The sequence below is a fragment of the Festucalex cinctus genome, chromosome 15 (assembly GCF_051991245.1).
Source record: "Festucalex cinctus isolate MCC-2025b chromosome 15, RoL_Fcin_1.0, whole genome shotgun sequence".
NCBI classification, from domain to species: domain Eukaryota; kingdom Metazoa; phylum Chordata; class Actinopteri; order Syngnathiformes; family Syngnathidae; genus Festucalex; species Festucalex cinctus.
In genome coordinates this window covers 22,780,848-22,796,323 of record NC_135425.1, presented here as the reverse complement: position 1 = coordinate 22,796,323, position 15,476 = coordinate 22,780,848, and the positions used below count along the sequence as shown (strand labels likewise).

The following is a 15,476-nucleotide window of genomic DNA, read 5'->3' as shown; positions in this document are numbered from 1 at the left end:
TATACGCCATGGTCGTTTGAAAAAAAAAAAAAAAAAAAACGCCTTAGGTCGTTTTTTTTTTAAAAAACGCCATACTATACATGGTCGTTTGAAAAAAACAAAAAACAAAAAACGCTTAAGTATACATGGTCGTTTGAAAAAAATAAAATATATATATTTTTTAAAACGCCTTAGTATACATGGTCGTTTTTTTTTTTTTTTAAACGCCATACTATACATGGTCGTTTGAAAAAAAAAACAAAAAAAAACGCCTTAGTATACATGGTGATTTTATTTTTTTAAAACGCCATACTATACATGGTCGTTTAAAAAAAAAAAAAAAAAAAATAATAATAATAACAAAAAAAAAGCCTTAGTATACAATGTATACTAAGGCTTTTTTTTTGTTATTATTTTTAAAAAAAATCGATTCGGCGATATATCGCGATACTACATCGCGCGATTCTCGAATCGATTCAGTAATTGGCAGAATCGATTTTTTATTATTTTTTTTTTATTTTTTTTATTTTTTTTTTATTTTTTAGGATTCACACCTTGAGCATGGAAGAATGTTATATGAACGGCACATTAAGCCTTAATATTTTTATTTTAATGCTGTTCAAATGTGAAACAGATTGCAAACTGTTTGTGTACAGTGGCTCACGGTTATAAGCCTCAAGTTTTAGATAAATATATTCATACAAATCTTACAGTGTACATGTACAAATTTACTGATAGTATTTTCTAAATTTGAATGGAAAAAAATCGCAACAATCGACTTATAAATTCGTATCGGGATTAATCGGTATCGAATCGTGACCATTCGTATCGGGATTAATCGGTATCGAATCGAATCGTGACCTGTGAATCGTGATACGAATCGAATCGTCAGGTACTAGGCAATTCACACCCCTAGTATACATGGTCGTTTTTTTTTTTTTTTTTTAAAAACGCCATACTATACATGGTCGTTTGAAAAAAATAAAAAATAAATAAAAAAAAAACGCCTTAGTATACATGGTCGTTTTTAAAAAAAAACCCGCCATACTATACATGGTCGTTTGAAAAAATAAATAAAAATAAATAAATAAATAAAACGCCTTAGTATACATGGTCGTTTTTTTGTTTTTTTTAAACGCCATACTATACATGGTCGTTTGAAAAAAATCAAAATAAAAAAAAATAAAAAATAAAAAACGCCTTAGTATACAAAGTCGTTTTTAAAAAAAAAAAAAAAACGCCATACTATACATGGTCGTTTGAAAAAAATAAAAATAAAAAAATAAATAAAAAAAAACGCCTTAGTATACATGGTCGTTTTTTTTTTTTTTTTTAAACGCCATACTATACATGGTCGTTTGAAAAAAAAAAACAGTTTTTTATTTTATTTATAGTAATAAAATTGTTTTTATTTTTTTTAGTTTCAAAGAGCGAAATCTTAACCGCATGGTCGTTTAAAAAAAAAAAACTGCTTACTATACATGGTCGTTCTTTTTTTTTTTTTTTTTTTTTAAACGCCATATGATACATGGTCGTTTAAACAACAAAAAAAACAACCCCCGGCTATATATGGTCTTTTTTTTTTTAAACAAAAACAAAAAACCGCCTTACTATACATGGTGGTTTGAAGAAAAAAACAAAACGCCTCAGTATACATGGTCGTTAAAAAATAAATAAATAAATAAATAAAAAAAGCCATACTATACATGGTCGTTTGAAAACCTATGTAGGGGGCGCTAAGGAGCCATTTTTCTGCTATGTATGGCGACTTTAAAGTATCATATATGAAGAATTCCTTCACAAACAATAGGGCCTCGCAGAGGCTGCTCGGGCCTTAATAATATGGAATAAATACTCAGATTAAAATTTAGTGTGTGGCCCTTAAAAGGACCTTTGGTATTTTCAAAGAGCGAAATCTTAACCGCCGAAGCCGTAGAGCGTGCGTCCTTGTCTCTTGAGTGCGTACACCACATCCATGGCGGTGACCGTCTTCCTCTTGGCGTGCTCGGTGTAGGTGACAGCGTCACGGATGACGTTCTCCAGGAAAACCTTCAGCACACCGCGAGTTTCCTCGTAGATGAGGCCGGAGATACGCTTGACTCCTCCGCGACGAGCCAGACGGCGAATGGCGGGCTTGGTGATGCCTTGGATGTTGTCCCGGAGAACTTTACGGTGACGTTTAGCGCCTCCTTTTCCCAGACCTTTACCACCTTTTCCGCGGCCAGACATTTTGTACGTAGCGATCAGTCACAAGATATGAATCGAACGGAGCTTTCTGTTGCTGCTGGCTGAGCTTATAACAAGACTGCGGACCTGGGTGAGGACAGGTGGCGCAATTTGTGTGGGGGTAGCTTGGGGGCGTGACTCAACAGCCGTCCCTCCTTGATAGGTCACTTTTTTTTTTTTTTTTTTTAGCACATTAACTCTTTCGATTTTTACAAAACTTTATTTAGGTTCACATCATTTACAAAAACAGTTTCAAAGTACCAAGTACAAAACAAGAAAACATTAACATTAACTCTTGCTAAAACGGGACATTTCACTTCGACAAGTCCTTCAAACTGTAACTAATTACAATTTCAAAGTAATCTCCAATCTTATATCTTATTCACTGAGACCCACTCAGTGTGTGCTGGTTCTCTCTGTGGTGACATATGCAACAAAAGTACAATAAAATTATTATATTGGGATGAGGATACACTAGATACATTTGATACACAACTGGTGTTTGTTTTTTAAATATAAATTTTAGATGCAATGAATAACGCAATCACTATAGTGCAAAATACAAAAATGAACAATTATCTGTGTATATAAAAAGAACTGTAGTCTGTGTCTAAAAATCCAACCTCCAATGATGATGATGCTAAAGTCTAAAGCATTACTAATGTCCCCATGTAAAATAATTAACCTTATCTAGGCCTACTCCGTATTTACATTTTTTTTATTCAGATACGTATATGCACACGTTCATTACAATATAAGCAAACGTGAATGCCAACAGACACAAGTCACAGGTCTCAAGTCGTGTGTTTCCTGCTCCTATAAAACGTTGTCTTGTTTCAAAATAATCATCAGTGCGCTCTTCTTTACACTCTAGGTGCTTGGATGAACATGTTACTTAATACTTTAAACACGTTTCATCAAATAGTATTTTGTTTTAAACTGTTTTATTTTAGAAATTAGTCAGGAAATTCGCCTAGCAGCGCTGCTCATGCCAGTGTGGAAGTGAAGTCTGGAAGCTGTGTAAAAGAAATGCAGGAAGTACACGACTTTTCAACAGCTTCATTGTAGAACTAAACACGTGTGCTATTTATTAAAAATAATTTTCGGTTATTTACATTGTTTCCAATGTGATTTTTCATCATTTGAAGTGTGCGGAGAAAACACAAGTGAGGAGAGTTTGTCAGCGCGCCGTGGAATTGACTCTCCACGGTTCTCATGGTGCGTTTAAGTCCCGCTTCTTGCTCGGGAAAAGCATCAGCCTGTCCATACGTTCGATAACAAGCATCATGGCAGAAGCAGCTCCAGCCTCCCCGACGAAAGCGACCAAGAAGAAGGCGTCCAAGCCCGCGAAGAAGAGGGTCGGACCCAGCGTCAGCGAGCTCATCGTCCAGGCCGTGGCCGCGTCCAACGAGCGCAATGGCGTCTCTCTGGCCTCCCTCAAGAAGTCGCTGGCGGCCGCCGGCTACGACGTGGACAAGAACAGGTCCCGCGTCAAGCTCGCCGTCGTCGGCCTGGTGAACAAGGGAACTCTGGTTCAGACCAAAGGCACCGGCGCCTCTGGCTCCTTCAAGATAAGCAAGAAGGCCGAGGGGAAGGCAAAGGCGCCCGTTAAGGCAGCCAAGAAGACCCCCACCAAAGCCAAGAAGCCCGCCGCCAAGAAAGCGACGCCGAGCAAGAAGCCCAAAACAGCCGCAGCCAAGAAGACGGCCGCCAAGAAATCCCCCAAGAAGCCCGCGACACCCAAGAAGAAAGCCGCCAAGAAAGCCACCAAGAGCCCCAAGAAGGCGACACCCAAAAAAGCCCCAGCGGCCAAGAAGACCGTCGCGAAGAAGAGCCCCGCCAAGAAGGTGGCTAAGCCCAAAAGTGTCAAGAAGGCAGCACCCAAAAAGAAGTGATTCGACACTTCTATCAGCAAAAGGCTCTTTTAAGAGCCACCACACCTCCTTTAAAAGAGCAATTGCATTCCTTTGTCAGTTTTGTTTTTAACATTTAGTTTAGATGTCTGATTGTTATGGTTGTGTTTAATTTTAAAGTTCCGTGGAGTTTTAATGTCTTGACAAAAAGTTGAGATCGTGGTTATTCACAATGTATTACTGAACATGGCTGCTTGCAATTTGTAAATTAAAAGTAATATGCTTTTTTTTTTTTTTTTAAATAAACACAAGGCCTATATATCATATTACCGTAAAATAAGTTAAGCTTAAGTGAATGTCGGTAGGCTATGAGTCAACAATTGTGTTTGGAAGATTGAACTTTGGAATGCCCCCCTTATCTAGATCATTTAATAACAAACCTCTTAAAATGAGAAAAGCTCTTTAGTTGTAAAGTGCGTGGCCCTTAAAAGAGCCGTTTTGGTGTTACGGTGATCTGATTGTAGTTTTACTTGGACTTTGCTGCCTTCTCGGTCTTCTTGGGCAGAAGCACAGCCTGGATGTTGGGCAACACGCCACCCTGGGCGATGGTGACTCCGCCGAGGAGTTTGTTGAGCTCCTCGTCGTTGCGGACGGCCAGCTGCAGATGACGGGGGATGATTCTTGTCTTCTTGTTGTCGCGGGCTGCGTTGCCGGCCAACTCCAAGATCTCAGCGGTCAAGTACTCCAGCACGGCCGCCAGGTAGACGGGGGCGCCGGCCCCAACGCGCTGAGCGTAGTTACCTTTACGCAGCAGCCTGTGGACACGACCAACCGGGAACTGCAGTCCGGCACGGGATGAACGAGTCTTGGCCTTTGCTCTAGCCTTGCCGCCGGTTTTACCTCTTCCGCTCATCTTGATTCGTCTTTCTGGAGTGAAAACTCGAAGAAAAGTGTGCCTCTTGGCTGTACAAGTCCTGCTTTATAGCTGCAAAAAGCGCGGGATGTTTTGAGTCTGACCAACCAGGGAAGAGGTTCTCAGCGCGGAGGGGGGATTTGCATTTTGGCGGTCAGTTTGAACACAATTCCCCCCAACTGGCAGCGAGCCTTGTGGCGGGAGGTCTCTCTTCTAGGCGCGGCTAAGCTCCAGCAGGAGCCGCGCACCAATCAGCATGCGACGGTCTGAGTTTACGTCACTCGTGCGCGCCGAACCAAGCGTTTAAAAGCCACTCGCGTTCCACTCTTCCTTCACTTGATTTTCTAAGAAAGAGAAAAGTTCGAAGATGGCAAGAACCAAGCAGACAGCTCGTAAATCCACCGGCGGCAAAGCCCCCAGGAAGCAGCTGGCCACCAAGGCAGCCCGCAAGAGCGCCCCAGCCACCGGCGGCGTTAAGAAGCCTCACCGCTACAGGCCCGGCACCGTGGCTCTCCGCGAGATCCGTCGCTACCAGAAGTCCACCGAGCTGCTCATCCGCAAGCTGCCCTTCCAGCGTCTGGTCAGGGAGATCGCTCAAGACTTCAAGACCGATCTGCGTTTCCAGAGCTCGGCCGTCATGGCTCTGCAGGAAGCCAGCGAAGCGTATTTGGTCGGCCTGTTTGAGGACACCAACCTGTGCGCCATCCACGCCAAGAGGGTCACAATCATGCCCAAAGACATCCAGCTCGCACGTCGGATCCGTGGAGAGAGAGCATAAGTCTTCTCAGTCACCCCACAACGGCTCTTTTAAGAGCCACCACATTTGCACCTGATTGAGAAATTCCACTATGGTCATGATGCACTTTATATTAAAAGTATTAGTTTATTAAAAGAAAAATGAAGCTATCAAAGTCTCTGTTCTGTGTGTAATGAAAACTAATCATAAAGAGAGGCAATGATCGGTCTATATTCCACCCCCTTGTGAATTATTACTATTTATTTTTTGGTGCACAAAACTGCACATGTTAAAGAGAGAAAAAATTTAAGAGCTGTACTTTATTCAGGATCATATCACATTCATGTACACTTTTTCATTTCAATCAATCATGGTTTCAATTTCATACAAAAATTCAAGTCGATTTTCATTCACCTACTAGAGATGCACATTACACAAAAAAAAAGCGAAATTTCATAATTGCTTTGAGTGTTTCAGCACGAATACTAATTCTCAACGCTCCACATGAGACTTATAAGCAGAGTGGTGAAATCAAGAAGGTAGATATAATACAAGAACGTAGAGTGCAGTCATAGTACAGTAAACATTTAATATTAGAAAGAAAAAAAAACGGTGCACATTAATGGACATTCATATCAACGCCGCCTTAAAATAATAGCCCGTCATTTTTATTTTTATTTTTTTAGATTTTTCAGTAAACACAAAAACATTGAACCATTTTGTATCATGAGGAGATGATTTAGGCAACAAATGGAAAACGGAATGCCCGCCTCTGTTTGTCAGTCCTAAAATAGTGGTGATAAATTGACGGACTGAAAATTACAATTTGGTTCGGCGTGGGGAAAAAATAATGATGGACTGCCAATGAAGGACAGGCACCCATGCTGCTGACCAATGACAAACGATGGAGCAGCAAAGTTTTGTAAAGTACCCGCCTCTGCTTTCTGTGCCATCATTTACATGTAAATTCTTACATGAGATCATATCAAGCTTCATTGATCACTCTTATTCTCACGAGCACACTTGTGCCCCTTAGCATAACTCTTACTTTGGAATCTTTTACCACAAACCAAACACGCAAAAGGTTTCTCACCAGTGTGGGTTCTTGTGTGTACATGTAAGGCACCCTTCTGAGAGAAACACTGACCACAAACTGAGCAGGAAAAAGGTTTTTCCCCGGTGTGCGTTCGAGTGTGCATTACTAAGTGTCCCTTCTGAGAGAAACGCTGACCACAAACTGAGCACGCAAACGGTTTCTCACCAGTGTGGGCTCTTGTGTGTATTTTTAAGTGTTCATTTGTGGAGAAACTTTGGCCACAAACAGAGCAGGAAAAAGGTTTCTCTCCAGTGTGGGTTCTACTGTGCGTTTTTAAATTTCCCTTACTAGAAAATTTTTGACCACAAACCGAGCAAGCAAAAAATTTCTCACCAGTGTGGGTTCTTGTATGTATTTTTAAGTTAGCGCTCTGAGAGAAGCTTTGACCACAAACGGAGCAGACAAAAGGTTTCTCGCCAGTGTGGGTTCTTGTGTGTCTTAACAAGTGTCCCTTATCGTAGAAACTTTTACTGCAAACTGAGCAGGCAAAAGGTTTCTCACCAGTGTGTGTTCTTGCGTGCACATTTAAGACGCCCTTCTGGGAAAACCGCTGACCACAAACTGAGCAAACAAAAGGTTTCTCACCAGTGTGGGCCCTTGTGTGTATTTTTAAGTATTCATTTGTAGAGAAACGTTGGCCACAAACAGAGCAGACAAAAGGTTTCTCTCCAGTGTGGGTTCTTATGTGCGTTTTTAAATTTCTCTTACTCGACAAATGTTGACCACAAACTGAGCAAACAAAAGGTTTCTCTCCAGTGTGGACAATCATATGCTGTTTCCAAAAAGACTTGTAGCGAAACATTTTCCCACACTGAGAACATTTCCAATGTTTGCTGTCCGTGTGACATGTCACATCACCTTCAGACTGGTCATCGTCGTCATCAGTGCGAGGAGAGAGTGACGCGTCGTCACCATCTGACATTGGAGCTAATCGGCTGTTTGCTTGTGCTCCTCCACAATGCTCGTCATCAATTTCTGTCATGTGTTGACTTGAGCTGCAGCTTGGAGGCTCCGCCTCTTCATATTGACCGTCATCTTCCGTTTTCAAATCGACATCACTCACCACCAACTCTGTGAAATCTTCTTCCTCTTTAATGTATGGTGTCAGCTGCTCCTCTTTAACTTGAAGAGGCTCCAAATCTTCTTCTTTAATACTGGGGAACTCCTGGGGCTCCTGCCTCTCAGGACCAAGATATTTTTCATTGATCTCTGCAGGACACAAGACACACAACATGGTTTGGTAAAGTTAGTCTGTTGTGTCTATGATGTTGTGTATTTTATATATGGAAAAGGCCAAGTTTTGTGAATCTGATAAATTAAAATAAATAAATAACAATAACAACAACAACAACAACAACAATGATAATAATAATAATAATAATAATAATACATTATGAATAGAAATGGAAAGAAAAAAAATATACTGAGTACACGCAAAAATAATTGCCTTCTCTCGCAAATTTTACCATCTTCCACATTAAACCGTCACAACCTTGGTGACAAAATCAACAACTAAATCTGGAATTAAGGTCTAATAAAAGAGGAAATCGGGGAGAGTAACATCAGTGTCTGCTTATAATGATCCTGACCATGTAAAAAAATAAAAATAAATAAATAAAAATCTTCCCTGAGGTCACACACGGCCAGTCGACTGGATGAATGTCAGCCATGCAAGAATTTTGTTAGCTAGCACTTTCTTACATGCATCAGTTAATGTCAAATTCCCAAAACAATAGACAAGGAACTGCAAAACAGCCGATAAAATATCACCCTGATTATCAGCCCCAATGAAAAAGTCACAAAGTGATCCTCACTCTTCACCCAGTCGTCATCAAGCCAATAGATTCTTTCAACCTCATCCAACCCTACATTGATCTCAAGACTCGAACTACACAGACTGAGTCTGAATAATTTGATCATTTAAAGCTGTTGTAACGAACCTCATCGGTTGTTATGAGCATGAACCAAGGGAGTCATTTTGTCTACTTTTGACGTCTTTAAAATGTAATAACTTCCTCGATTATATACTGACAAACTTTCAAAAAATATTGTATTCCTTTTTTTCCGGCTCTTTTCAGTGACGTTGGTCTTGAAAGAAGGTTTGACTTTTTTCTTTTATCTCGTACCTACAACTGGAGGCCTCTTGCAAACAGCGCCCACAAAGTGACGTTGTCGCTGGTTCTCCTCTCGTGTTCCACAAAGCTCCGCTTCGTACTTGACTTTACTTGCGTACATTTTCACGTGATAATCCGACACTTTCGGCTCACACTTGATCTCTGCTGAGCCAATGTGTCGGTAACAAACGCGTGTCCTTTGTGGGCGGTTAGCAAGCTAAGCTAACGTAAGCTAGGCAAGGCTGAGAAGGCTTCGAGGAAAACTGAGGCGAATTCGCCGCGCACAAAGACGATGTTTGACTTCGATAAAGAAGCGATGGACGCCCACTGTCGACGTTTGAGTACGTTCAGTGCGAATTTATGACAAATTATTAAGTGAAGCGCGTATGGCTACGTAGAAGAAAACAGCACTGCAGCATGCAATCTACGGCGAGTTCACTTGGACAAACTTCATGCGACTGGCACTCCCCAGAGCAGATTTATCACGACGCGACCTTCGAGTTCTTCTTCTTGTTATTTTTTTTTATTACTTTCGAATTCTTCACGAATATAACAATATGTCCTTGCAATGCAGCATATATGTGAGAAGTCCTCTTGTGGTTTATGCATTTTACATCAAACATCGCTGATGCTCCAAACACAATTTCGTTGATTTTTGTGACAATCAGTCTTGAAATCTGATTCTGATTGTAAGCAACGTGCATACCGCCATCTACTGTACAAGATTACACTCTGCAAAACTTCTTAGACGCCCTCAAAAATTAGACACAGAACTTGGTAGGCCTACATCACAATGTCACTTCCTTCCTTGCAAAAGCACTGATTGATTGACATATCACCGCACTTATGAGCCAGTTGATTAACTCATTCACTCCCAGCCATTTTCACAGAAGCAGTCCCGTTCGGACTGGATTTTGACTGATTTTGCAAGGCCCACAGAATATTGTGTTATATTGCTATAAAAGCATGGAACCTATCAAAGGAAAGATTAAAGTCTCTTCTTTCATCAGGAAAAAAAAGTATGTTTCTATCTGTTTCCGTTTTGCAGCAATTAGCATTAGAAGAGAGCTAAGTTTCATCAGTTTTCGCAAATCTATTTAAAATTGTGAGAAATTGAGCTTTTTTTCTACATGGCCCTGGTTGATCTCCTTTACTTTGCTGCCACCTGCTGGCCGTTTGTGTAATAACTACCATTTCTGCAACCGTTCTTTGCAGTTGAGAGGCTGCATCAAAGCCTTCTGTATGCTCTAGCATAAAAAAACGTATAAATACGTCTTTGGGACACTTAGAGCATAAAAAACGTATTTATACGTTATTGGGAGTAAATGAGTTAAACACATCAGGTGCGTAAACATATCGCTTTACTGTAGACGAACTAATCAAGTTTGAGCACTACAGAAATACAGCAGGTAAGTCACCTAACTGTATAAGCACAATATGTCTGTATAAACACTGTTAAACTGAATAGCTTAAAAAAAAATCATCTTTTATATGTTACATCCCATTGGGAGATGGCAGTCCCAACCTCTAACTTCTAAATTTCAATTGATGAAAAAAGCATTGATGTTTTTTTTTGCCGATTTTCTGAATATTGTATTTTAATAGATCTTTTTGATTGCTTTTAATTATATAGTGTAAGATTGATTTTGCAGATTATCTTTAAATTAGAAGTTTATATTTAAAAAAAAAAACTGTCCCAACTTTCCATGTCACTACTGAAACAGAAAGAGCATTTGTCTGGAGGCAAGGCTTGGCTTTAGCCACACCCCTAAAAAATTCAACAATAAAATACATTACCTTTTTGTTCATCCATGCTTTCTCCGTTTTTTTGTTTTTTTTCTCATCTGTGCTTCATAACACTAAGGAGAATCAATAAATGGCTTATATGCTGTAGATTGCAGTCTGTGTGTCAAAAAAAAAAAAAAAAAAAATTCCCATTTTTTTCATCCATACAGAAAATTGTCAGGAATACAGGCATTTTTTTCTACAAACATTTTGGGCATAACTCAACTCAACTCACCCAAATTGTATATAAACTGGGTCATTTGTAAACTGTGGCTCCACTGTACTGTATATAAAAATGGAATAACTCATTTTTGGAAGAGTTTTCTATTTTATTCAGGGTCATATTTACACTTCTCCATTTTATCAAGAGTCAAAGTTTCTTCACAGTCCATTTCTATATCACTCAGTCGCTTTTATGTGTTTTAGCACAAGTGCACAACATTTGTCACAAGACTTGAAAAGGTAATTTAAAATATAAGAATATATAGAAAATGCTGTACAAGATCGTTTAACATCAGCGTCATGGTTATTAGTTTCAAGAACAAACTTCTACAGTAAGCCTGTGAATATTTTTTATTTTATTTTTTATTTTATTCCCTGGGCATATATCTACAGAGCCGCGAAGGTGACGTGGTAGGGAAAAAAACAACAACCACTTTGCATTCCCTCGCAAAAACGTTTGCACTTAATACACACAACATACTTGGAACTACAGTCATAGATAAACTAACAATATTAACTTAAATCCATAATTTGCTAACGAGTTGACGATTGTCCTAAATAAACATGAAAATGACACTTGACACATTAAGCCTCGTTCGGTTCAAGTACGTAAATGTGCTTATTGGATAATTCTAGCACAAGGTTCGAAACGTCAATTTTTTTTCTATCCAACCTTTTGTATGTGAGCTTATGAAACCTGCTCGAATTTGAGCCAAAACGTTTTCTAAGACAACCAGATGAGTCGAGTAGTAAATGATTCAAATCTAACTTCAGTTTCATTGATCAATTTTACCAACACACTTGTGTCTCTTAATTTTACCCTTTTGATAGAATCTTTCACCACAAACTAAACAGGCAAAAGGTTTCTCACCAGTATGGATTCGTGTATGGCTTGTTAAGGTTCCCTTCTGTGAGAACCTTTGACCACAAACATAGCAGGGAAAAGGTTTCTCACCAGTGTGCGTTCTTGTGTGACTTGTTAACGTTCCCTTCTGGGAGAATTTTAGGCTACAAACTGAGCAGGCAAAGGGTTTCTCACCAGTGTGTGTTCTTGCGTGATTTCGTAAAGATGCCTTTTTAGAAAATCTTTGACCACAAACAGAGCATTGGAAGGGTTTCTCTCCAGTGTGTGTTCTCACGTGTGAAGTCAAAATGTGCCTGCGCGAGAATCTTTGACTGCAAACTGTGCAGGCAAAAGGTTTCTCCCCAGTGTGCATTCTTGTGTGTGTTGTCATAGCATGTCTACGAGAGAACTTTTGACCACATACGGAGCAGACAAAAGGTTTCTCTCCAGTATGGGTCACTGTATGACTTATTAGGTTTCCCTTATGAGAGAATCTTTGACCACAAATTGAGCAGACGAAAGGTTTCTCTCCAGTGTGAGTTTTGATGTGCTTTGTCAGAGTACCATTTTCAGAGAATCTTAAATTGCATATTGAGCAGACAAAAGGTTTCTCTCCAGTATGGGTTCTTGTGTGACTTCTTAAATATCCCTTATGGGAGAATCTTTGGCCACATATCGAGCAAGAAAAAGGTTTCTCCCCAGTGTGCATTCTCGTGTGATATATTAAAGTTCCCTTTTGAGTGAATCTCTGACCACAAATTGAGCAGGCAAAAGGTTTTTCACCAGTGTGTGTTCTTGTGTGTCTCCTTAGGTTTCCCTTTTCAGAGAATCTCTGACCACAAACTGAGCAGACAAAAGGTTTCTCCCCAGTGTGGCTAATCATATGATTTTTCAAACGGCTCTTATAAGCAAAGGTTTTCCCACACTGAGAACACTTCCAGCGTTTGTCACCATGACGTTTCATATCGCCTCCAGATTCTTCTTCATCATCATCATCATCATCATCATCATGAGAGTATGATGTTGAGTCGTCACTCTCTGTTAGTGGCGCTATGAGTCCGTCGGCTTGTGATTCGGCACAGTGGTCTCCATCACCTTCTGTTGTCACGTGTTCACTCGAGCTGCTGCTGCTTGAAGGCGCCGCCCCTCCGCTCTCCTCACCTTCAACGTCATCTTCACACATCAAAGGCACGTCAGTCAATAAGACCTTAATGATACCCTCTTGCTCTTCCTCTTTAATGTGTGGGGACTCTTCCTCCTCCTCTTTGATGTAAGTGGGCTCTTGACCCGCCACTTCCACTTTAATGTGTGGGGACTCTTCCTCCTCTTTAATGTAGACGGGCTCTGTGTCCTCCACGTCCTCTTTAATGAGTGAGGACTCAGATTGAGGATCTGACGACAAAGGCCCAACATCTTCATTGACGTCTGCAAGGCACAAGAAGACAAACACACTTGAGTCAAATCTTGTTGCTTTATTTATTGATCATCTGTTCACATGGTCATGCTTCCCACCAGCGATCCCATTGTGGAGTTGAGATAAACAGGAGGAGCAAGGAGTGAGAAATCATTGTACAAATGATGCCTCCGTATCCTCATTTAAGAGCCAGTGCGTCAGTGGCTGTGCCAAATGGTCCAAACAACAATGGCGAATTACCAACTTGCGTTGCTACTGAGCATGATGTACAGTAGCCCTTAGTGCAAAATATTCTGCTTCTCACTGTCAAAAATAAGTGCAGATGGAGAAAGTAAAAAATATGTCTCTGAATTAGGGGCGCACCGATCCCCGACCTTTTATCTAAGGGTGACCTGTTGATCCCATTTTTTTTGTTTTTGTTTTAATTTTCATAACAAGCAGGATACACCATCACTGTTCTAATCTTAAATATTCAAAATTAAGAAAATCTGTGAAAATCTTTGCAATTTTTATCGGACCATAATTTAAAAAAAAAAAAAAAAAGAAAGAAAGAAAGAAAAAAAAAACATTCACTTTGTTCAATCACAAGTAGGGATGGGTGCCTTTCATATTTGAAACGGTTAGGTTCCAATTCTCAGTACCGGGGAATCAATATCGGGACTGAACAGTACCAATTATTGGTACTTTTTTTTTTGTGGTAACAAATGTTAATTTATTTAATAATGTTTTTGTTTTTAAAAAGAACATTCACATTAAAACATAAGTCTCACTTCTTTTTTCCCCAAAGTACAGTTACTCGAAAAAAATCTACTTAAGTACAGTAAGAAATAGATAATACAATAAGAAAAAAAAAGGCCAACACGAAGACAAAAAGGCAAAAGTCTTGCTTGCATTCACTAAAGTTATGCAGCATTCAGATCAAAACTTTTGAAATACTGACTACGCCCCTGGGTCCGCCATGAGATCCAGACCATGAATTAAATCGTTACACAGTTATTGTTAAGGATTTAAGTACGGTATTTCCGAAACAAGTGAGACGTGAACAAACCTGCTGTGTGTCCTCCAACTCGATGCGTCCGAAAACGAGCGTCCAGTTGTTGACGATGTCGGTCATTCTCCTCTTTCGTTCCACAAAGTTCCTCCTCGCACTCTGCTGTCCGTCTTGCACACATTTGGTTACGACGATCACAAAACTTTACGCTCACTCTTGCTATCAGTTTAGTGCAGTGTTGGTCACAAGGGCGTCTCTTTGTTAGCGGCTTAGCAAGCTAGGCTAAGCTAAACTAAGCCGAGAAGCTTCAAACTAAGTGCAGAGAGGCAACTTCAACACAACACACCGTTCATTTAATTATGTAATAGTCCAGTGAAGTACTGGTGGAAATACTACGTCAAAGATTATGTCCGTTCGGTCGTAAATAAATAAGCTTTGTGAGCGATGTCAAAAGCGCCATCTGCGATGCGCATGCGCAACAGGTCGGCCATCTTGTTTTTGTTCCCCCAAATCTTTATTGAAAATGTATAACACCATTTAGGATGAGACTTGAGTTAACGCGACGGTGCCAGGGGTTATTTGGCTGGGAAATAAATTCTGAAATGTTTTAATGGAACGCAATGTGTTCGCGAGAAACACTGCATTCGTGTTTCGAAATAAAATGCACCGTCGCGTGATTGAATGTGCAGGGGTAATTATGACAAGAACGCACACTGGAGAAAAACCATTTTCCTGCTTAATTTGTGGTCAAAGATCAATGTTGGAACCATTCTGTCGTAATGATGGTGATTTTTTTTCCCCTCCAACATCCAAATGAAGTCAGATGTAAATTCTCTTTACCTTGTAACATTTGAAACACAACCAAAAAGCATTGCCACATATAATGATAATGAGAAGGGAGTGAGAAGAAACCACTTCTGAAATCCCAGCCATTTGCCACAATCATCAATAAAATCACTTGTTCCACTTGCTGAACTGACCGTCATTACTGTTTGGAAATGTGAAAAGAAAATAGAAATTACGTAGAAAATGGTGGCCATAATTAAAAGAGCCCAAGGCCTCCACAGTGTAAGGTACCATTAATAATAATATAACTGTAAAGAAGCTCACTATATGAAGCTAGCTACATGCTACAAACACTCGAGGTGCGCATGCGCAGCTAGGAACAGTACGCGCGACGTCGTTACACAGATTGATTGACAGGATCGAGAAACAATCGTGAAGATGATCCACCCGGAAGACGCAGCGACAAAAATAACCTTGAATCCACCTTTAACACCCCACAACAACCACTCAACTGGCA

General features: G+C 40.1%; 5 protein-coding genes across 5 annotated transcripts; 2 read left to right on the top strand and 3 right to left on the bottom strand.

The window, feature by feature from the left end:
• Positions 1–1,868: 1,868 nt before the first annotated feature.
• LOC144002146 (histone H4) lies at positions 1,869–2,225 on the bottom strand. The gene has a single exon (XM_077497100.1). The coding sequence runs from the start codon at positions 2,206–2,208 to the stop codon at positions 1,897–1,899; it is 312 nt and encodes a 103-aa protein (XP_077353226.1). The 5' UTR covers positions 2,209–2,225; the 3' UTR covers positions 1,869–1,896.
• Positions 2,226–3,476: 1,251 nt separating this feature from the next.
• On the top strand, positions 3,477–4,112 carry LOC144002148 (histone H1.1-like). Its single transcript, XM_077497102.1, has one exon. The coding sequence runs from the start codon at positions 3,492–3,494 to the stop codon at positions 4,098–4,100; it is 609 nt and encodes a 202-aa protein (XP_077353228.1). The 5' UTR covers positions 3,477–3,491; the 3' UTR covers positions 4,101–4,112.
• A 472-nt stretch (positions 4,113–4,584) lies between these two features.
• On the bottom strand, positions 4,585–5,170 carry LOC144002141 (histone H2A-like). The gene has a single exon (XM_077497095.1). The coding sequence runs from the start codon at positions 4,969–4,971 to the stop codon at positions 4,585–4,587; it is 387 nt and encodes a 128-aa protein (XP_077353221.1). The 5' UTR covers positions 4,972–5,170.
• LOC144002139 (histone H3) lies at positions 5,159–5,867 on the top strand. The gene has a single exon (XM_077497093.1). It carries the CDS (start codon positions 5,339–5,341, stop codon positions 5,747–5,749), a length of 411 nt encoding a protein of 136 aa, XP_077353219.1. The 5' UTR covers positions 5,159–5,338; the 3' UTR covers positions 5,750–5,867.
• Positions 5,868–6,008: 141 nt separating this feature from the next.
• On the bottom strand, positions 6,009–15,320 carry LOC144002149 (uncharacterized). The gene is made up of 3 exons (XM_077497103.1): positions 14,231–15,320; positions 11,722–13,193; positions 6,009–7,575 (listed from the first exon to the last, which is right to left on the bottom strand). The coding sequence occupies exons 1-3, from the start codon at positions 14,352–14,354 to the stop codon at positions 6,700–6,702; spliced, it is 2,472 nt and encodes an 823-aa protein (XP_077353229.1). The 5' UTR covers positions 14,355–15,320; the 3' UTR covers positions 6,009–6,699.
• Between the last annotated feature and the right edge of the window lie 156 nt (positions 15,321–15,476).